Below are 23871 nucleotides of genomic sequence, written 5' to 3' on the forward strand. Positions count from 1 at the left end.
GGGGAGGGCTGCGAGGCTGGAAGGGCAGGAAACCTTAGAAGCACTTTGCTCCAAATATATTTTGACAAAGATCTTCCCACTGTGATGGATAGAGATGATTTTTTTTTTCCCTGTCAGACTAAAGTTTCAAATCCAGACTGATTGCGTCAGCCATACTTAGCATCAGTATTAAGACTGGCAAGGACAACGAGGGGCAGAGATGTGCAGATGACGGGCAGGAGAGCAAAGGGATCCATTCTGGGAGACAGCAGAGCATCGCTATGGAAGGCTGAATGGAAAACAGGTGCCTACTGCAGAGAGAGACCCAGGAACCCCACTGGCAAATTTAATTGTCAACAGGTCCTCTGGCCCAATCTTCAAGCCACGTGGGGCTTCAAGCCAACACCAAGGAAACACAAATATGCATTAACATGAGAACCTTCAACATGTGTGACCACCGAGGATGTGCTGCATGCAGTGTTACCCAGAGGCAGGAACTGAACCGGGGAAGCATGTTAACTTGAAAAGGCAGATGAAGAATTACACAGATAATGACTTTAACACTATAAAGGTTGGAAACAAGCCAAACCAAACTACAGGCCAACATATCCACATATCCAGATCCATAGAGGCATCTAAAAGCAAACAAGAGGTGGGTGGGTGCAGAAGAAGATTCGGCTGAGAAGTACTTCCAGGTACTGGGGTGGTGGTGATGGAATTCCGTCTGGGAGGGACGTGCAGGAGTCTCACCAGCAGAGGACCAGGGCAATGCTCCCCTGCTTCTGATCCTTTCTTCCTCCCCTCTCTCCTTCCATGCTTGCCTCCTTCCCTGAGCAACCACTGGCTGCCCTGGCCCTCACAGAGATCCACCTGCCTCTGCCTCCCAAGAGCTGGGATTACAACCACACCCAGCCCTCCCTCCCTCCCTCCCTCCCTCCCTCCCTCCTCCCTCCCTCCCTCCCTTCCTCTCTCCCTGGATGAAAGATTTCACTAAGTTTCCCAGGCTGGCCTTGAACCTCAGAGCCTTCTGCCTGGGCCTCCTCAGTGCTGAGTTCCAAGGCATACACCATGATCCTCGGTTCATGCTCATTTTCTTAGATAAGGTAGACCTTTGCTGCACTTTCCAGTAAGCTTCTGAACCCGTGTCACATATGTTTTGCGGGGGTCTCTATCACATAAACAAAGGCGAATCGGTCAACGGATTCAAGCCACAGCTTTAGTTCAAACGCTCGGCTCCCTTAACTTAGATTCTGAACTCGTCCCCTTCCATTCTTGTCACTGATTAAGTGGCTGCTCTGTCACTCATAATCCCATCAAACCGTGTTTCTCTGGCTTCACCATATTTTCTCCAAAAGTTGCCCTTGCTGCAAATGGCTTAACCATTTCCAATGGCACTCAATCTTTGGTTTCTTTACTTCTGCTCCTGCAACTTCCTTTGCTAGAAACTCTGTCCCCTGCAGGCTCAGCGGACACTCTCCCCATCCTTCAAGGCGGCAGTCTCCCTAATTCTGTCCTCAAGGCTGTCCCAAGCCTCCCAAGCTAGGTAGCATCTTTTCCTCATCCGAATTTCCGAAGCCCACGCCACGGCTCTTCATCTGTTCACCTTCGTTAATTCATTCAGTGGTATCTGAATGCTTCCCTGGTGCTCCTGTGTGCAGGGCATTGAGATACAGCCTCCTACAACTGCCAAGCTAGGAGCAGGCCTGCCCCATGATGGACAAAAGAGGGAAGGAGTTGGCCAGGACTCCTGGGTAGAAGAATTGGTAAGTGCAGAGGCCTGGAGTCAGACAGAACACAGGCCTGTGAGAAAACACACGTGGAAGAGGAGGGGGCAGTGAACAGTCCCAAGTGTGACATTGGCCATCCTCATGGCCAAGGGCAAGGTGCCCTAACATTTAGGCAGTACAGTAAATCTTTTTTTTTTTTTAATAATACTTTGTTTTTTGAAAGTGCCATACAGTTAGGCTTCTTTATTTTTAATTTTTATTATTTTTTAATTATGTGTATGCATGTCTGTGTGGAAATGTGCATGAGTACAGGTGCCCACAGCAGCCAGAGGTATGAATGATACGCCCCTGGAGTTGGTTGTGAGTTGCCTGATGTGGGTGCCAGGAGGCACACTCAGGTCCTCTGAAGAGCAGCATGCACGCACGCTGTTAACCACTTAGCCATCGCTCCGGCCCACGACAGTGAGTCTTAACACCCGAGGGGCGGCACACACTAATAGTCTCTTCCCCTGCCACCCACAGCTTGTGTCGGGGAAACGCCTACTGTGGCTGGGTTTTAAGAAAGAAAACAAAACATGCACATCCCTATCCGTCTAACCCTCCGAGGCCAAGTTTTAAAATGTGTGAGCTGAAGTGCTTTTGTGAAGTTTAATTCAAAAGCGGGCAAGAAAACCAAACGATCTGCAAACCCTCTGTACGGAAACTCAGACGTCAGACTTCTGAGGGTGTGTCTGCAGGCCCAAGTGTGTTTACCGACGCGCTCCTCTTTGAGGAGAACACCACAAAGGAACGCTTTGATAATTGGGTGCTCGGTTTACCCTAAGAAGCTCGTGAGGAGAAGAGAAGGGAGGTTAAGGTTGGATTTGAGAGAGGTTCTTTGTTTGCTTGTTTTTGAGACAGGGTTTTTTTTTTTTTTTTTCTATGTAGCCTTGGCTAGCCTGGAACTCACTACGTAGACCCAGCTGGCCTTGAATTTGCTGTGATCTTCCTGCCTTGGTCTCCCAGGGTGCTGGGACTCAAGGCGTGCACCGTCACTCCCAGCCCCGGGTTTGAGATTCTTAGCAACTCAAGTTCACTTGGGAAACAAGATAACACGGCACAGCAATGGTGAGGCATGTTCACGGTCGGAGACAGTTATTTCATTTAAAGAAACTTCTTCATGATCACGCACGGGGAAGCTATAGATAACGAACGGTTCCAGGGCGACAAAACAAACATTTGTATTTGGTGCTTTTTCCAGAGGCTCATTTCCCAGCATGCTTTGATTTAAGATCCTTGCTCACTGATCTGTTGGTTCAGCTATGGACCAAAAGGGAAAATGGCATCCTTTTGGGCCTACGCTTTTATTTTTAATTAAGGTTCATATCAGAGTGTGATCTATTCTAGGTCTGGTCTAATGTCTTTGAGGCAGTGGACCGAGGGGATTTCTGATGATTTGCATATCCATTTTCGTTATTATGGAAATACCCAGATCATTTAGGCAATAAACCAGCCAAGAAAATGTGGCCTGAGGGAGCCAAGATGGAGTGCTGGAGTCCACAGAAGAAAACAAAGGGAGGCAGAAGGCAGGTGGTGCTTGAAAGCTGCCCGGCCGTTTAGGAAATCACCAAATGGTAGCAGAGACGCAGAGGATCTCATCTCTTCAGGACAGGGTGGGTTACCCATGTCAAGGTCAGGAAAGGTTCCGAGGTACAGTCAACTATTTGTGAAGGAGAAGGGCAGAGCGTTGACCTTACACCCCGGTCTCTTCACCCACCAAGCAAGCGCATGTGCCAGGCTTTGAGCAGCCTGGCAGAGTGAAGAGGACTCTTACCCAGGACTGGTGTCATTCCTAACTCTACAGGCAAGCCAAACAGGTTTGAAGGAAAGAGAAATCAGCGTATGCGAGTGTCTCTCAACTTGATGAATGTGGACACTCCCCCCTGGAGAACTAATTTTTGTGTATAATTAAACATGGAAATGCAATGTTTTCCAATCAACAGCCAATCAGCCCGTGTGACTCTGAATATCATTACTGGGAGGCTGTGATTTCCCTGCAAATTGCTTTTGGGGTTGCATTTGAAGGTTCCCTCTCCTAAGACTATGTTGACAGGTGGAACGTGAAGGGTTGAGGAAGTTTACTTGGACGTGGGTCCCGAGCTTACCACAGTCCCTCCAGGTAGGCGTTGAGGCCTTTGCGAATGACGTGACCCAAGTATCCATTTTTCTCTGCCACGTGCTTCGCCCATCTGAAAAGGAAAGGAAAGAGAAGGGAAAACATGCAGACTGCCACAGATTAAATAATCACCTTTCCTCATACGAGCTCCATAAATCCCACTTGGGGAGTATTTTCTTGTTTGAATTTTTATAAAGCAACAAAGCAGAACAGAATATTAAGAAGGCAAAGAGAATGCATTCTGAGAGCCCTCGTTCAATGTTCTCATTTACAAATGCTGAGTAGCAGCCTGCTATGGAAACAAAGACAAGTAACACACATAATGTAAAAGTCTACTGATATAGGAAGACATCTCCGCCAAGGGTTCTCTAGCTGTTCCTATTAAAATAAGTTCACTGGCGCTATCAGCACAGCTCAGAGGTACAGCAGTGCTTAGTATGTGTCAGGCCTTGGGTTCAGTCCTTGGTACCATAAAAATAAACAAATATATACATTTACTGACATATGGTCTTGTGGTTTGAATGAGAATGGCCCCCATAGGCTTCTTTGTTTGAATAATTGGTTCCCACTTGATGGAACTGTTTGGGAAGGATTAGGGGGTGTGGCCTTGTGGGAAGAGGTGTGTCCCAGTGGGTTGGGCTTTGAGGTTTCAAAAGCCTCCAGTGCTGTTCCTAGTGCCTCTCACCTCCCCCCTCTCTCTCCCCATTGTGCTTGTGGATCCAGCTGCAAAGTTCTCAGCTCCTGCTCTAATACCATGTCTGCCTGCTGCCATGCTCCACACCAGAGTGGTAACAAATCTTAGCCCTCTGCGATTGTAATCCCCCAAAACCCTTTCTTCTATAATCTGCCTTGTCCATGGTGTCTTATCACAACAATAGAAAAACAACCAAGGCGTGTGATAAGGTTTCTTTGTTTTTAATCTGCTCCCTAATGTATCCTAGAGGGGTTTACTAGCATTGAGTTAATGTGTTATGATCTATAGACCTTAAAAAAAAAGTATAAAACTTTGCCAGGTGTGGTAGTACAAACTTTAATCCCAGCACTTAGGAGGCAGAAGCAGGAGGATTTCTGTGAGTTTGATGCCAGCTTGGTCTATATAGGGAGCTTCAGGAGGGACAGAACTGCAGGAAAAAAAAAAAACTTAGGCCAAAAAACCCAAAAGCAAACCCAAAGAAATAAAAAGTATAAAAATGAATAGCCACAAGTCAATAGAAGTGGAAAATAGAATTACTTACAAAACAATAGATTAATACAAACAAAGAACAAGAAAAGAGGAAACAAAAGATGGGAAATGAACCAGACAGGGTAAATAGGAAATAATAAAATAATAGATTTTCAAGGTTTATTTGTTTTATTTGGTGTTTATGAGTGTTTGCCTGCACATATATATGTGCACCACACGCATGCCTGGTGCTCCCTGGAGGTCAAGAGAAGGCACTGGATTCTCTAAAAGTGGAGCTATAGATGTCTGTGAGTTGCCAGGGGTGCCCTCTGCAAGAGCGATAGGTGCTCTTAACCACTGAGCCATCTCTCAGTCCTAAAGCAGTAGATTTAAAACCAAGGGTATCTACAATTGCATTAAATGTAAATGGACTAAGTATGCCAATTAAAAACTAAAATTGTCAGATGGAATAATTAATATGTAAAACTCAACTATATGCTGCTTATAAGAGCTTTATAATGAAGGGGCAAAGTGATACATTAAAGGACAGTGAATGAATTAAAGTAAATGGAGACTAAGGCAGTGCCCACTAACAGAGATAAAAAGGACACTGTAAAATTATGAAAGAGTCCCCCAGAAAATCAAAATAAACCTATGTGACCCAATTACATAAATTCAAGACACACGGCACAAAATTGACATGACTATAAGGGAACAAGTTAAGTCTATATATACAGAGCTTTCTAACACATTTCTTTCAGCAAATGGCTTAAGAAGCAGAACAAGAAAAGCCACAAGAGATACAGAACAACGCAGTCAACAAACTTGGTGTGGCAGTGTATGCAGACACTGTACCCAGCGAGTCTAGAAGAGCCTGTTTGAAAGACAGCACAAAGCACCTACCAACACTGTTCACACGCTGCTCCCCCAGCCTGCTTCAGCCAGATCCCAAGGACTGAGGTCACCATGAATATGCTCTCCGATCATCCAGGACAAAAGAGTACTAAGAAAATCTACAGAGTGAATGTTCACCCCAAATACCCTATATAACAATGAGAAAAGGCTTCAGATTAGCCTGAGTGTTCTCACCGAGGTCAGGTCAGAACAGATTTGATCCCAAATGTCTTAGGAAAACAGCCTCTTAGGGAGCCGGGCTACAGGTGAGAGGCAGCCAAAGGCAGAGTCAGCCATGTTTTCTGTTTTCTATTAAGGGTGAGATAGCAACGTTGGAGGTCCTAGATGGTTATTCTTTGTTTGCTTTGTAAACTGTTAAAAATGCAAAAGGCTTGTAAATCTCTGCAGGGCAGGCACTAAACTACATCTCATCCACGAGCCACAGCAGACCAGACTCTGCAAAGCATTTTGGGTAGGCAAGACTCTAAAAATGTGCCTCCTGGGTGGCTGGAGAGATGGTTCAGTGGTTAAGAGCACTGGATGACCTTGCAGAGAATCCATGTTCCCTGGCCACACGAGGCTCACAACTGCTTATGACTCTAGTCCAGGGGATCTGATGCCCTCTCTTGACCACTGTGGGTACTGCAGTCACACGGTGCACAGATACACACGCAGGCAAAACACACGTGAAATGAAAATCAATGAATCTTTGTAAAAAGTGGGCCTCCTCACCAATCTCCAGGAAGCTGTTGCAGAATATGTTCCCACAAAATACTGGGGAGAAGAAAGACAAGGACCAGCCTGGAGTGTCAAAACACCATCAAAAAACAGAGAGGGAAGGGGAAGCCCCAACATGGGACACAGTCCATCCCAGGATCACAACCCCAAAAGGAGCCCCCCGCCCCAAGGCTCCAGCAAAAACACTGAGAAAAGGTTAACGTAATAGAATAGACCCGATGTGTCTGGGCACCCTGAGAGGGGACTTAAGTGACAGGAGAATTGGATCGAGAATATGGAAAATGACAGGAAGATGGCTCAGCAGTTAAGAGCACTGGCTGCTCTTCCAGAGGACCTGGGTTTGGTTCCCAGCAGCCACATCATTGCTCATAACCACCTATAACTCCAGTTCCAGGGTATCCGACCACCTCTGCTGGCCTCCTTGGGCACCAGGCATACATGTGGTATGCAGATGTATGTGCGGGCAAAACACCCATGCACATGAAATAATAAAAAATTAAAAATAAAGGTCTATTTTTTAAAAAAAGAATACAGGAAATGATTCATATATACAGAGAACAAAAACAGTAATTCCTCAGCAGAAACTTGTACAAGAAAGAAAAGGCTGTGCTAGTAGAATTCATGGCTGAGTCATATCAATTCGATCCTGATGCTGTTCTAACCAAGACAAAAAGCTCCCGGGAAGATGGTAGCAGACAGGAAGCCCCGGTGTGCCGGGTACTGGGAAGCAGCAGAGAAATAAAACTATGCCTTTCTTCTCCCAGGAAGTATCAGTAAGCCAAGCCTGGGATGCGGATACTAAACACAGCGGTGAGAGCCTGCGGCTCGGAGGTGGAGGCCAGAGAAGAAGAAATAACAGTCCCACGGTGACAGAGTCTATGGACCAGGAACCGGAGTGGGGTGGAGGGTGGGGGCTGAGATTGCTTGTTTCCCGTCTTGCTGGATTTTTTTTTTTTAATTAAAGATTTTAAATACTTTGCTTGTCAATGACCTGGTTTTCTTTTTTTAATTTTAATTTTATGCGTTTTAATTTTATGGATGCTTTACCCATTTGTTTATCTGTGTAACGTGTGCGGCCTGGTGGCTGAGGAGGTCAAAAGAGGGCATTGGAACCCCAAGACTAGGACTGGAAATGGTTATGAACGGCTATGCAGATGTTGGGACTTGAACCCAGGTCCTTGGCAGGGACAGCAAGTGCATTTCACCTCTGAACCCTCTCTCCAGCCCCAATTATTTGTTTTTTTTTCCCTTTTAAATCTACATGCATGTATGAATGATAAATGTAGAAACTGAGTTTTAAAAAGTGTAATGAGGGATAAAGAAACAGAAAGGGGAGGAAAGGGAGGGAGGGGAGAAGGAGAGAGGGAGGGAGGGAGAGAGGGAGGGAAAGAGGGGAAAAAAGATACCCCTTTTGTCAGGCAAGGTGACTAGAGGACATGGCTTCTCAATGGTAGGGGACATCTGACAGATTCTTACACAACAGCTTTCTCCGGATCTCTAGGGAAGGTCTCCAGGTTGCCCGTGATATAGTAAAGAGAACACCACAGCGTCCCTTCGATGTGCCCTCCTTGTGCAGCCTTATGGAAGTATTCACCAGCCAGCGTCTGCAAGGAGAGGAACAGGAGACCCTCCCATTAGTGCGGAGTCCTCCTGGCCACACAGGCTTCGGCACAGCCAAGGTCGCAGGTCCTTTAAACCCAGCATTATCACAGGCTTATGTCTTTGGATACTTTAAGGCAAAAACAGGTCAAGAAATAGCTCCAAAAAGACAGTTCATCCCAGAGGCCCGGGATCTACAACCTTGCTGAGAACTATGCTGTTGATTAAGTTTACCCAATGAGGAAGGCACCTTGTAACCAGGAGCGTCCTGCCACCTCACTGGGTCCTCACGAAACGTCCGCACGCTTGATGGAGGCGTGTGACAGGAGTCACGCCGCGTGAAAACTCAAGCATTTGCTTTCCTAACCTCACTTAATACCTTTCTTGACGCTCATGCACAAAAATTGCACTTCTGGAGGGAAAGTGAGAATTAGAATGTGACAGGGGATAAATCCACGCTCACAGATGTGTGGGAGGGCTACCAGACATTTGTGATGCATAAAAATACCAGCTTTAGTGCTGTCAGGGAGAGGTGGAGGGAAAAAAGAAAACAAACATTTAGGATGTGTGTGTGTGTGTGTGCCGACTCCCACTGATCACCATTATTTATATCAGAAGGTGGTGAACTATTGTTTTAAAGAAGCGTGTGCTTTACAGGCAAGAGGGGCTTGGGATCGAATCTCAGTTTACTGTCAGTCTGTCAGTCTGTGTGGCCTTATTCTTTCCAAACCACTTTGGTTGTTTGGTTTTTGGTTTCAACTGTAGATGTGGCTTCTGAAGCCAGACATGGTGGTATACATTTGTAAGCCTAGCCTTGGAGGGCTGGAAGGAGGAGGCTCAGAAATTCAAGGCTTGCCTTGGCTACATTATAAGTTTAAAGTCAGCTTGGTCTACCTGAGAACTTGTCTTAATTTAAAAAAAAAAAAAAAAACTTCTGACAGTTCCTAGTGGAGAGAGTAAGTGGGGATTACATGTGAAGACAGGTTCTGAAGGGTAGACTGATGTCTCACAAAGAAACCTCCAATCCATTATGATACCTCTTGCCAAATCTAGGGTGACCATAATATTGTCCATCCTAACATCTGCCACCTCAGCCACCCCCATTCTTTCCTTTTGTTTTACCCTGAGACGGGGTTTCTTTGTGTATCTCTGGCTGTCTTAAAACTAACTCTGTAGACCAGACTGGCCTTACACTCACAGAGATCCTCCTGCCTCTCTGCCTCCCAAGTGCTGGGATTAAAGGCGTGCGATGCTGCCGCCGCCGCCGCCACCACCACCACCACCCAGCCTCCACTCTTAATCTCAATATACATCATCACTGACTCCTCCCCATTCTCATATCCCCATCCAGCCCATCAGTAAATCCTATTTCCTCCTTGACCCACCTAGGAAATACCTTTGGTAGCCAATCATGAAAAGCCTTGGCTCCTCCCTGTTCCATCTCACCTGGATGAAGGTCAACCTCCGCTCCTGTCCTTGTCTCCTCCCTAGTCAGAATCACTAGGACCCAGGAGGGGTTTCTTGAAAGCATGCCCCCATCACTCAAGTAGGGCCCTCCTTCAAGAGGTGGTTTCCATCTCCCTTAGCACAAATGTCAAGTTCAACCAGGGCGTGGTCAGGGACCTCCTTGGCCTCATCTCCCATCTGTCCCCCCAATCTCTCCCTCTCTTAGCCTTCAGGCTGGTCCTCTAGCATGCCAAGCCTGCTTCCTTCTCGGGGCCTTTGCCCTAACCATTGCTTCTTTCTGGAATGTTCTCTTAAATATCCATAAGATTTATTTAGAAGCCTTTACAATGTCATCTTACCAGATGGCTTGCATGGTCCCCCTTCTAAAACAGCATCCCTCCATCTCCTCTATTCCCAGCCTCTTTGTCTCTCTCACCAGGGCAGGGACTGGTGTGTCCACCACTGTGTGTCCAGAGCCCATAAGTGTGCCCGGCAGAGGGGGCAATATGTCAGAGTTCTGAGTTATGATTCCCATCAGCAGCGAGACCATGAAGAGAGGGATCCCATGTCACATCAGGGACTAGGCCCTGACTCAAACTAAGCAGATAACTCTAATGACTCAGAGACCTGGTAGCCCATTCTAGAAGATGGGCACAGACATAGCCCAGGCCCCAGGGGTCACATACATGAACCTGCACTTCTAAAGTGCGTGGCATGTGGGGAAGTGCCCGGTAAACACCAAACATGGCCTCTGCTCTTTGCTTTGTAACTCTGGTCTCAGCTCTGGCAACTCTACTCACACTTGGCCCTTTCTGCTCCTTAGGTCAGTCTACCCGAACCATCTCTTGCTCCCCTATGGTGGATAATTTCCCTTTCCACCCTCTACTCAAGCCTTCCTCTTCTACAAAGACGTCACGGCTACTCTGGCCTTCCTTGGTTCTGCTCCCTGGAAGCACTTGGATCATCTCCCATGTGGCTAAATGCATCTTTTCCTCAAGGCCATCATGCCTTCCTCACTAGACCCTGAGCTCCTTGAGGGCAGGCCCATGTCTCAGGTCATATTCTTACATCCCTCTCATCCCACCATGCCTCGTTTAGGATGGGCACTCGACATACCTTCTTCCATAAGCATTCACAACCATCCACTGGCCAGGTGTACAGCCGTCTCAGGTTCACTCACCAGATTCCTTCCAGGAACGCCTGGGAAAATGCCGTCCAAATACAGGACCCCAAGATTGTATGATGCATCTGGGTTCCCCATTTCTTCTGCTTTTAACCAGTACTTTGCTGCTTTGGCATAATTTTTCCTGAATTTGTGGTAATACCATCCCAGGCCATTGACGGCCTGATGCAATCCCTGAATTTTGGAACAAGAGGGAAATTATTAGTATTATTATTTTATGAAACCTAAAGACATCTGGAAGCAGTTGCTGCGGCAGCATTCTTCCTGAGTTTTCCCTTTCTCGTTTCCGAGGGGCAGATGGCACTAAAGAAGAGCTAACAGTGAGACAGCGCAAGCCTGCCTGAGAGACTTCCCAAGTGGATTTGGCCCGGCTGCTGCTGGGAGTGCTGCCTTGCAGCCTCAGTAGTGATGCTGGTCCCCAAATCATCTCTCAATGCCTATGGCCTTTCCACAACACCCCTGCAAACGCCTTCCCCTCAGATTCATGAGAACGGGCTGCAGCAGGATGTCTGAGATTGAAACCCGCCCTGGCTGGGATGCTCTCTAGGTGACCCGCCTGGCCATCTGTATTCCTCTGTCCTAAACACCAAGCAGCCTCCGAGGGCAGCAGCTGTGACAATCCGCTTGCACAGCTTCAGTGCTCTGAGATGAGCTGGCATCCCCAGTTCTGATGGGATTCGGGGTCTGACGGGGACTGGAGCAGCAGAGGAGGCTGGTGAGGAAAGGTTTCCAAACGGAGCTGCTAATGTCAGCTCCAGGGAACGGGCTGTTGGTGTCAATCTGTCCTCTAGTGTCCTGGTTCTGACTGAGTGCATTTCATTGGGGACTCTTTCCTACTCTCATAGACGCTCAGATGACGGAAGTTCAGGTGTGAGAATAATCCCGAGAGAGCCTCCGGCATGGCACTGAGCTCCCAGGTCGAAGTTCTTGGCTGACCTGAAAGGGGGGGCGGAATTTGAGGGACCAACAGTGCCCTTGTGTCTGTGGACTTGTAAGGACAGTCTCAATGTGGAAGCATATCATGTTAGCCTCCCCTTCCATCAGGGAGGGACTGCCATCTTGGTTTTTAATCTCCGGCACGGGGTACACAGTTAAGCGAATGAAGGAAAGCTACACCCTGAATGCAGGTGCCAAACAAAACCCTATGCCCTTCAGGTGGGGAGTCAAACCTGCAGGCCACCAGGATCTCCAGACTAACGGTACCACCTGAGCATAATCAGCACCATGACATACATTCACAGAAGCATTCTTACGAGCCTGGGACAACGTCAATTCCCTGTAAGGACTGCAGACTCTGTCTCAAGAGGCACTAGAGCAAGGCATCCTAGGAAATGGCAACAAAATCTCTCTCTGGGACATGCCCAGAGCAAGGGAGCATCCGAATGGCTTTTCATTGCTTAGTTGGAGAGAACACAGCCTAATTCAGATGAACCTGCCACAAGCCGAAAGTCAGTGCTTCTCTGGGAATTGCTCTGGGTTCAGTTCCGGGACCCACAAGAAATCCTGTCATATGACTTAGTACTCAGCCCTTGTTCTGAGCATCTGTGTGTCTTCTAATCCCCAAAATCGAGCTGCAGGAACTTTCCCCACAGTCCCTGTCAAATACTGGGCCCTTAGTGAGTCTGCGCCAACGAGAATCACACAGCACTGAAGGACACAGAGACTTCGAAATGCCTTGTAATCTGAATAAAGCAGGCTGAATGCGAATTCCCCACAAGGGGGGCTAAAGAGGTGCAGATTTCACAACTGCATGGACAACCCTCAAACAGCTCCCACTTGAGGATGCTCTGGACTCAGTACCCTCATGACCATCAAATAGAGCTGCTGTTCTCTTCCTGTGCATCACTTGCATTAGGTCAATAGCACATATGCACATAATAAGTGGGGTCAGGGGCACTGCTAACATATAGGTAGAAAAGCCTTCTGAATTTCTTTCTCCCTGTTTCAACTTGCTGCTCTATGGGGCAGAATGCTCTGAGCTCCCCCAAGAAAAATAGTGAGGTTGAAAAATTAGCGTGGTTACTTTTAGAAGCCTTGAGAACAAAGGACCAGCCAGGGGCCATAAAGGGTATAGAGTACCCTGGCGAGGTGGAGACTCAGAATGGCTTCTGTGAATCTATTCACATGCATCTCTGTACACAGGTGTGTGTGTGTGTGTGTGTGTGTGTGTGTGTGTGTGTGTGTGTACTAAGTGTGCATGCATTTGGACATGAAGTATGCACGCATATGTGTGCATGTGTGCACCTGTGTGTGTCCTCTTTCAAGTGCCCTTATGGCCTCCATTCTGCAGGGTCCTATTGAAACCAGCTGACCGAAGATACTATTGAAATATAAATAGTGACAAAGGCAAAATAATTCATAAAGCTCTGACCTTGGTGATGATCTTTGTAAACAGCCCATTATCAAAGCACAAGGAGTGAATGGGAATTGGTCAGAACAGGGTTAACTTTCCAGGAAATTAGGCTTTGGTTTCCCTAATTCAATGGCTTTTCTCCTCATTCAATTTCGAGGAGCCCCTCTGCTTGTTATCAGGGCAGCTCATGATTATAATTTTAGCCTTCAAACAAAATCAGCCCGGAGTCTATTGGCGGTGAGGTGCATTCAGCCTTTGAACGGTGCTGTCCTCATTGTGGCAAGATTATGTGTGTGTTATAACTCAAAAAATGACTAGTCGCTGCACAGAGGGACCCCTCCCCACCTCACTTCCACCTCTGCTTTGTGAGAGAAAGCTGGCCATTTGCTTGCGCAGCTTTCTGAGAGCGTGGGTGTGTGAGGAGCTGTTTCCTCCCGACAATATGCATGGGTTACCTTGGAAGCAGCTTTCTTCATGAGCTCTAAGGCGAGCCGTCTGTTCTTTTCAACTCCTTGACCCTAAACATTGACAAACAGCAATGATTATGAGGAAAATAAACCCCAAATCCTCACAAGCATCACACAGAGACACCAGTGTTCAATATCAAATGCTTGCAAATAAACCCTGAACCTTTAAAACATACACATACACACACACACAATCTTAAGCTTTTCTAGGCACAGCAATATCACAAGATATCATTGTTGTTGTCGCCATAATCATCATCATCATCATCATCATCTTGTTCATGTTTGTGTGAGAGAAGCAAGCTCCAACCTCCCAGCTCATCAACAATAGCAATACGACCCCCATATTGATTATGGCATGAACTGTGTCCCCATCACTCCACAGGTGCTTGGGGAGAAGCTGTAAGGCAGGTTGGATGGGTTTGGTCATCCCGGTGCTTTCCTCTGAAATTATTTAATTTGACACCCAGATAAAACATGTTATCTGTGTTGAACAGTCAAGAGTTACTGGCTGCGGTCCCCAGGGTATGACACTGTGGCTTCTGAATCAGTTTGAGAGTGTGCTGAAAAGGAGATAGGACCCTGGGAAGTCAGTCGCCTGCCTCCAAGGCAAGTGACAGATGCTAACAAGATTCTTTCTAGCAAATGGAAGATTTCCAGCAAAGGTGGCTTGTCCTCTGTATACAGAAATGGACTTTGGAGTTCTTGTTGCAAAAAAAAGGATCTTTCTAAGGGGTCTAAAGGACTATGTGGAGAAATGGTGGGTCCAAGCATGCAGAGGAAAGATGTCCTTGAGGTCTTGGCCCAAGCCTCGTGTCAGGAGGGGAGCCAACTGAAAATCTCTGATGCATCAAATTTATTCATAATCATGGGTCCCTTCCACTCTCCCAGTGCCTTAGGGGATCCTCCTTAACTCAGACAAGACTCATAGGGTCACGTGATATGACCACAGGGAGGGCTTTCTTTGTACGAATCCAGCTCTCTGCTCTAGTTGGTTGGCTCTCTAAGAACTGGAGGTGGTGACTAACACACCATGTGATCTTGGGCCAGCACCCCCATCACCACATCTAAACAACCATAACAGCAACCATACAGGGAGCCACTGACATTTCCATCCTCCTCAGACGCCCCAGAATCATATGATATGTGAGAACGGGAGGCAGGATTTGAACACAAGCAAGTAGACTAATGATGGGTGATATTGTCCTGTATGCTGTGAATATGTGTTGCTCTGATTGGTTGATAAATAAAGCTGTTTGGCCAATGGTGTGGCAGAATAAGGTTAGGTAGGACATTCCAACTAGAGAGAGAAAAATGAAAAAGAGAGCAGAGGAGACGCTGCCAACCACCGCCATGAGAAGCAAGATGTAAAGATACCGGTAAGCCACAAGCCACGTGGCAAAGTATAGATATAGAAATGGGTTAATTTAAGATATAAAATCTAGATAGCAAGAAGCCTATCATGGCCATAGTTCTAAAAATAATATAAGCCTGTGTGTATTTATTTGGGTCCGAGTGGCTGTGGAACTGCAAAGCCGTGGGAGCCAGGCAGGACCAGAGAAAACTTACAGCTACAGACTAAGCCTCTGGCCGCCATACTATGCTGACTACTGTGTACTTTAATTCCACTCTGGAGAGTATAGTGATGCCTAACTTCCTGCATGGTATGGCAAAGACAAAGGGTATACTTAGCTCTATATTTTTCAAGGCTCTCCAATAAAAATAAGAATCAAACTAAGGGTTAAACTCCACCCAAGATCCTACTAGACTGCAACTTACCTATTTAGTAAAACTAATGCAAAGGGTAGGATAGAAATATTTTTTCAGAAGTATAACTGTGCTATCTAGTTGTATGTCAACTTGACACAAGCTGAAGTCATCTGAGAGGAGAGAACCTCAATTAAGAAAATGCCACCACAAGACTGGGCTGTAGGCAAGCTTATGTGGCATTTTCTTCATTAGTGGCTGATGGGGAAGGGCCCAGCCCATTGTGGCTGGTGCAGTCCCTAGACTGGTTCTAGAAGAATCTGGGTCCTAGAAGAAAGCAGGCTGAGCAAGCCACGAGGAAGGAGCAAGTCAGTAAGCAGTACCCCTCCATGATTCTGCATCAGCTCCTGCCTCCAGGTCCCGCCCTGTTTGAGTTCCTGTCCTGACTTCCTCTGATGATGAACAACAATATGGAGGTGTAAGCCAAATAAACTCTCCCCCCTTCCCCAACTTGTTTTTGGTCATAGTGTTTCATCAAAGCAACAGAAACCCTAACTAAGACAATGCCATTATGTCATTTAATTAGGAAGAGGGTGAGAACACAGATGGACACTTAGAAGTATTGGACAGGGAACAAGATGACTTTTGGACGGTCTGAGGAGCATCAGAGACAGTGGACTAATGGAACATCTAAACCCAGTAGAACGCAAGGTTCATCTTACTCAGTCCTTTGTTTTGAAGGAATAAAACAGGACGAGGAAGGTTGATGTATGCAAAGGCGCACAGGAACACAGTATATCCCGAACCCAGATATTCCAGTTTCCAGGGTAAAAATGTTTCCGGGATCCTTGCTGTTTAATCTAGTATTCTCATCGACTTCATCACGTAACTTCTCGAACAAAGCCTGCACCACATGCTAAAATCTGAGAGGTACCAGGAAGTTCTTCAACAAGACCAATGCCCAACACTGGCAGAGCATGTGAACACAGTGACAGAGGACAACACTGAGTCAAAGTCAAAGCTTCATGGTTGGGCACATGCAAGAGGTGATGCACTTGACCACCTTGGACAAGCCACGCTCCTCACTCTGAAGTCATATTTGCATGTGGTATGTTGGGTGCCCTACACATCCAACGCACACCATTGCCTTTACATCCGGAATGCCCGTTTCCATGGGAGGCCCTTCTATGTGGACTATACTTAAAAAGAGCTCCTTGCCAGAAGCAATGCTCTCCCGAGATGCTGACGAAGGCCTCCTGCACTGTTCCCAGAGATAACTTAGTCAGAATTCCGGCAAAACAAAAAGAGCTTTAAGATCTGGGAAATGAGACCCGAGGGAACATGTCACCCACGGTCACAGATGCCCATATGTGCATCCCATTCTACACCATCCGATGCCGGTGGGCAGAAACAATGCCTGACTCATGCCTCCCTCTTCTCTGGACAGTGTCCCGCCCCAACCCTGGTGGGACAGGCGTCTCTCTGCTACAGCATTTCTGTCCTCGGTCTTCCTCTCCAATGTCTGAGCACTCTGAGGCCAGGGATGTGACTCATGCCTCCATATGTCCCTCCACTGAGCCCAGAGGCTGGCATGTGGCCAGCACAGAGTGGATGTGTATTAGATAAACACACTGGCATATGGAGAAGATTCGAATAATTTCTGTTGATTTGGTGCCTGGAAAGAGAAGGTCTAGGCCTCAATTTGGAAACCATAACAACCATTAGGTTTTCAGGCTTCAGCAGGGTTTAGAGGATTGAGCTGTAGCGACATCATGGCTGTCAGTGAGTGAGTGGCCACAGCTGTGGATCTGGAGACAGGCCTGGCCAGGCACACAGGTGACATGTGGTCATTTGACGACATTCATTTTGGGGCATGGGCATAAGGTCTGAGGATTTCCTTACCAAAGCCAGAATGTCTCCATTTCCAAGCTTGGGTCTGCAGTCATACCACCCCGAGTGCACCTGTTCTGGTCTGATTTCGGAAGCTAAGTGGGGTCAGGTCTGATTTGTACTTGGATGGGAGACTTTTCTGAGATTAGTGACTTGATCCATTTGCATCTGGGCGTACAGACCACAGATCATAAAGCCAGCCTGCCTGGATCCCTGCCCCTGGTGTGAAAGGCACCGGCTGGGTGACCATGGGTCAGTTACAAAACCTCTCTGTGTCTCTGTTGCTCTATATGAGCATAAGACACTAAAATTACATAAAACATCTCCCCGGCCATGAGGATTCAATGCGCTAGTTTTTGTGAAGCAGGGAGCAAGGACTTCATTCAACAATGATTTTCTTTGTGAGAGGCACACGTGTGGTACAGTTCCCAAAGCCCGTTGGTTGTATTGTTTCATTTGGTCCACGATCACGGGCATCATCCCAGGACATAAGCTTCTTCAAAGGTATCCACAGTGGGTGCAGCATTGGGGGCTCTAATACCTGCCCTCTGTCTTCTGGACTCTTCCCTGCCCTTCCTCCTTAGGTGGAAACCAGGTTTATTCCACCCCCCATCACTGGGACAGTTGGGGTCTGGCCCAAACACATGCTCTATTGAACCCGAGATAAATGTGTAGCCCCTGTGGGGCTGGCGGCTATGCCCCAAGCCATGAAATATGGGCGTCTCCTTCAGAATGTCACAGAAGTATAGAGAAGGCAGGTGTCAAGTGTAAGACTGTCAATTAAAAATGCGCCCAGGGAAGTGCTTCTGACTCTTCCTTTTCAGCGGTGTCCCTCTCCATCACAGGTGACAGCCGCTTGTTCTGAGACTCCCTGTTTGCCTGCACACCCACAGGAAATGTCTCAGGATGTCTATTATCAGAACCGAACAATTTTAGTCCAAATTAAGTGATTCTCACCTTGAATAACACGATGGCGTAGTCATATATCAGGGCCGGATCCTCGGTCTCCAGGGCCCCCTTAGCGTACCACTCGATGGCGGCCTCGGGGTTCTTGGCCACCCCTTGCTGTCCCCAGAATAGCATCTGGGCCAGCCGTTGCTTAAAGACAATAGTGATTTAGAACAGTGAGTTTCCTGGGTAATGTTTCACACGACACTTGAGGGGGGTGGGCAAAACCTAATGTAAACTGCTCTAGGCTGAATGGCCAGCCACAAAAGGGACCTCTGTGTCACCCCTCAAAAGCCCGGGGGTACAAAGAATGCAAGAGCCAGAGGAAGCAGTGGGGGAGAGATGTGGAATGCTGATTTCCAGGCATGGCATAGATGTTACACTGTGTGTGTGTGTGTGTGTGTGTGTTGTGTGTGTGTGTGCACACGCTTTCATAGGTCTGAGGACAACTTGTGGGGCTCTCTCTTTCCACCATGTGGGTCCCAGAGATCAAGTTCAGATAAGCTGGATATCAAGCTCCGTGGCAAGAACTCTTACCCACTGAGCCGACTCACCAGCTCCCTGGTCACTCTTCAATTTTTAAAAGGTTTATTTATTATTTTTATGGGTGTGTGTGCGTACCCAAGAAAGTCTGGGCGCACCACATGCATGCAGGAGCCCCTAGTGACCAGAAGAGGGCATCAGAGCCTCGGGAACTGGAATTAAAGGCAGTTGCAAGCCACTACGATGACGATGTGAGTCCTGGGAACTGAACCTGGGGTCTCTGCAAGAGAAGTGCTGCATGCCCTTAACTGCTTAGCTGTTGCTCCAGCATTCCCATGACCCCCGTCACTCCTGAATTCACAGCAGTTGTTATTACCTGCACGTGATCTCTATAAGAATGGGCCTACAAACACCTTGTCATGGAAGGGGGCGGGGTTCAATGGCCCCCTCTCTTCCCTACATTAACAGCTGATGAGGGATGGAGAGCTATTGTCTCCAGTGGTACCCACACTCCTGTGAACAACCTTCATGAAATTCAATGTTTCCCCTCCGCACTCCTCCCTCCCTCCTCCCCTTCCCTCCCCTCCTCTCTCTCTCTCTCTCTCACACACACACACACACACACACACACACACACACACACACACACACACAAGTAAAAGGAGGCTAGCTGAGAAGAGGAAAGCGATTAGTGAGAGGCTGGAGAAATGAATAAAATGGAAATACATTATGTACATGTATGAAAATATCACAATGAAACCCACATTACATGATAATTAATATATGCTAATGATAACATATAACATGTTTTAGGTGGAGAATAAAGAATCCAACATTATTTGTAAACAGAGCCTGAAGGTACATTTGCATAAATACAAGCTACAACACACATGTGTGTTCATGCCTCCTGACAGCTCCTGGCCTTCATCTCACGATGGATCCAGTCACAGAGATAGCAGTGTGGACAGGAGGTCAGTGCCACTGAGAAACGTCCCAAGACAGACCTCCTTGCTGGTCGCTGACCAAACGGACAGGCAGTACCCCCTACAGGAGGGGGTGCTTGAGGAGCAAGGTGAGATTCTGCTGACCGGGTTCTGTGATGACTAGGCAAGTTCCATCATGTTCCAGCCAGTTCTGGTTCTGGTCCAACACACACACACACACACACACACACACACACACACACACACACACACACACACACACACACACACAGCTTTACCTAGTTCTCTCAAAAGTTCCCAGAAGCTTGTGCATATAGATTTGCTGAGGGAAAGAAGTAAGTGTCCACTATTACAAGACTAATGTAATTAGTCACAGTAATGTAACTAATGTGAGCTCTGGAGCCCCCAAGGAAAGGCATTTCTAGAACTACACTACTCCCTGCTGGAGGGACAGTAGGCCAGGGTTACAAACCCCAGAATGAGGACAGGGCCTCCTTTGTTAACCATTTGGCCCCGTGGGGGTCCCTGATAGTCTCCCCTTCTTTCTGACCCCACACCCATCTCTCCAATATCCAGCAAAGAAAGTATCAACTAAAGTTCCAGGACAATCTTGATGGAGCACCAGGAGACTTCTGCCCTGAGTGGGACAATTTGTCAGTGCCTCTGATGGGTGTCCCTTTTCTATCTCTGTTCTCATGCCGCTCAGGGGTGCCGGAGCCTCCTCCCTCAGACTGTGATGTTCCCTAGGAGCACTCATCAAATGCTAAAGCTGTCTTTTGGGACAAAGGCTTCTGGTGATGTTAGCCTCAGCAAGCTGCAGCCAAGGGCTTTTCATCCGCTGCAAATCAAACTCCTAAAACTCAAAGATGTAAGATGTTCAAGAGACAAGGTCAATCTTTCTTGCTTGACACTCTGTAAATGGTTATTGTTCTCCTGGCTGAACACACGGCCATCTAATTTTTCCCACACCCAAGGTGTTCCTTGTTTGCTATCTGATCCACGCACAAACAGAGTCTTTAAGGGTACGGGTATCTTCTTTCTGACTGGGTGGGAGGACGAAACCCTAGCCTCTTGAACTTGTGAATGACCATGTGATATGCTCGGGGACATGGACCCCTTATGAGGAGAAGTGTTGCCTACTAGGCTCAGATATGACATGACTGTGGCCCCGACAATGATGTTGAGAGTATATGGAGAAGCCTTATCCACCTGGGCTCCATGGCTGCAAGAAAGAGCTCCATGAGACATGAGTGCAAGCAGAAGATATGCTTTAAGCCCCTGGCGATGGGGAGGTTTTGTTACTGAAGCGAAACTTCATCTGAGATGACGGACAGACTCTTCTTGAAGATGGACCTCTGCCTACCTGGGCTGCTGCGTTACCGCGGGTGGCTTCGTGCTTCAGCCACATAAAGACATCTCCATCTTCTTTGGTTTGGACTTTGAGTATTTCATCATCTTTGAGTCTAATAGTTTCAACATAAGCCTAAAAAGTAAGGAAAGGAAGAAAAAGGGGAGGAGGGGAAGAGAGGAAGTAAACACCCAAATGCCCTGAGCATGCACGGACATAATATTTTCAAACCAGCCATTGTTCAAGTGAAACCCATATGAATAATTTAAATCTTAGGCGTGACTACATGGTCACGGGAGCGAATTATTTTTAAAACGCATGGACCACTTCCTGCATGATATTTGTTCCTATCAAAGTATTTGGGGAAACCAGGCTATTTTTTTCCACTCCCACTTGATTATTCAAGCTTGTTCGAAAGTCTGCCTGATGTCATGGTTCTCGGAATCAGCTCCCATTCCTGATAACACCAAAAAAAAAAAAAAAAAAAAAAAGATATTTTCTAAGTATGACCTTAATTTTTACCAGAGCATCCTTATCTGACATAACTAAACATGCTTACTTCACAGCTTCAGTTATCTGCTGCTGTACCCTCAAATTTAGAAATCTACCCTGAAAAGAAGCGCACACACTAAACTCTTAAGAATTTGAGGTGGGATGTTCCATATGCTCTAAAGATGAACCCAGAGGGCAAGTTCACATGGTAATTTGAATTTGCACACAGCCTGTCAGATATCTGACTTCTTTGAAGAAAGTCAGATCCACTGCAGTGTACACATTTTGGCCGTGTATTAGAAACCGACTCCCATTGTTTTGTGGACTGCTGTTTTGCATGATGGAGGCTGTGTAGCATGCCACCCATGCACCGCCATGCCACAGGCAGGTGTGAAAGATTGCAAGAGCAGCCTCAGAGAATGAGGCGCCAGGCCTGATTTCCCTTCTGACTGCCTTTGTCTGTTAAGAAAATTATTCAGTCACAGATTCTGGTCTGTAGCTCTATTGTTTAAAATGTCTCTCTCAGCTGCCCTCCTCTGCTGGGTCTGCGTGGGGCCCAGGGTCACTTTCAGAGGCATTAGGGGACTGAGCAGTCAAGGCTCCTGCAAGGCTCAGGACCCAGCTCAATCCATTCCGGCCAAGTTCAACATGGAAGCAATAATGACGGCCTTGCACTGAAATCAACTATGGCGTCCGTGTGTCTAACGTGTCTTCATGTATTCCTCACAACAAAGCCGTGACTCAAGCTCCCACCCCACCCCTAGCCCCAGTGAACAGACAAAGTAACTAATGGAGGCTCCTAAGGGGAAAACATGAACTCCAGCTCACACTGCTGGGCCCTGAAAGCCAGGCTAGCACAGAGAGCCTCCACCCTTGTGATGTCGCCCTCTAGCGGGAAGACCCTGCAGTCCCAAAAAGAGAGAGTCAGTCTGGCCAAGCAAGGGACTGACTCCATATTCCCAGGGCAGGGCTGGCAGCTGGCATTGCGAGGACACTTTCATTTTGGGCAGATAAAGAATTCTCGGTTTTATGTTCACCTGGAGCATTCCACTGTGTTGATTCTTGGTTTTCTTTTTCTCCTTGTCACGAGACTTCAAAGAGAAAGACTAGACACATAGAGACAGTTCCGCCCGAGGGCCTCACGTTCTTGGGTCTCTGCATCTTTGGCACGGATGACATGCCAGGGACCCTCATGAGTAGCGTGACAGGCGCTGTCCCACTCCTGACCCCAACAGACAACCATGCTTGGAAATCTGATGAGATTTCCACAAACTCATGTCACACACCCCTCATGTCACACATGGATGCCGAAGCCCACGGGAGTTAACTAAACTGCCCAAGATCATTGCATCAGTTTTTCAAATGTAGGAGTCAAATTCAGGCTGGCTCGCACTCATGCCTGGCCCCTCGTCTCCCTCGAAGGAGTGATGCATCTGGGAAGAAGCACATGGTGGACTGTTTCGAGGTCCCCTGCCCACCCCCCCATACACAATGAACTCTCTCTGTGGGCGCTGTCAGCTGGGTCTTGCTGAGACCACATTTCTGTGGGGGGGGTGGTGGATGGAGGTGGGGGAGGGGGAGGAACCCGAGCAACCCTGCACAGCTGTGAGAAAAGAGCACACTTGCTTCTGGCTCCATGGCCCTTGCAGGACCTGTGGGTGCTGCTGCTGAACTTCCCAGGAATGGAAAAGTACTAGGACCACACCCTTTCCTCTCCAACCCAGGGGATGTCAGTTCCGATCCACCAACTACTAAATGTGAGCCTTGGGCCGCTTACTTTATTTAGATGGTACTGCTTCTCTGCAACCAGAGAAAGTGGCATAATATAGTACCTCCCACCTCCAAAGCACTCGAGATGGGAGCCATTTTTTTTTTTTTACAGTACAAAGAGGAACATCCAAGTTGAAATCTAGACTCTGCTATTCATTTTCTGGGTGACTTTAGGTGACCACTTTTATGAAATGGAAATAATATACTGATCCCACAGGTTTGCAGGCCTATATGTAATCTATGCATATTTATAATCTATATATAATTTATGCATATCTATAATCCCAGCACTGGGAGATAGAGGCAGGAGGATCAGAAGTTCAAGGTCATCCTGCATAGTGAGTTTCATGCTAGCCTGGGCTACATGAGAAAGAAAAACGGAAGGACGACAATCTGGAGAGAACGTATAAATGTCAGACAATTTTTTGAGAGCTCATATCCTGTGCCAAGCTCTGTCCAGCACGTGGATGAACTGATGTGTGTTGTAACAACTGTGTGAGAGGCAGACAGTCATGGTACCCAGGTAAGAATGAGAAATGGAGTTAAGACCAACAGCACAAGGCTTCATCCCTAGTGTAGACAGACT

At 47.3% G+C, this 23871-nt stretch overlaps 1 protein-coding gene across 2 annotated transcripts in view; it reads right to left on the reverse strand.

The window, feature by feature from the left end:
• Positions 1–23871, reverse strand: part of Sel1l3 (SEL1L family member 3) — a 112875-nt gene that overhangs the window by 22195 nt on the left and 66809 nt on the right. For both annotated transcript variants that reach the window (XM_028865912.1, XM_037209033.1), the window contains exons 12-17: positions 21039–21158; positions 18258–18398; positions 13692–13754; positions 10881–11057; positions 8132–8259; positions 3851–3934 (exon numbers count right to left, since the gene is read on the reverse strand). In XM_028865912.1, the coding sequence (XP_028721745.1) occupies positions 3851–3934; positions 8132–8259; positions 10881–11057; positions 13692–13754; positions 18258–18398; positions 21039–21158 (713 nt within the window). The remainder of the gene's footprint in view (positions 1–3850; positions 3935–8131; positions 8260–10880; positions 11058–13691; positions 13755–18257; positions 18399–21038; positions 21159–23871) is intronic.

This window comes from Peromyscus leucopus, chromosome 10 (genome assembly GCF_004664715.2).
Source record: "Peromyscus leucopus breed LL Stock chromosome 10, UCI_PerLeu_2.1, whole genome shotgun sequence".
Lineage (NCBI taxonomy): Eukaryota > Metazoa > Chordata > Mammalia > Rodentia > Cricetidae > Peromyscus > Peromyscus leucopus.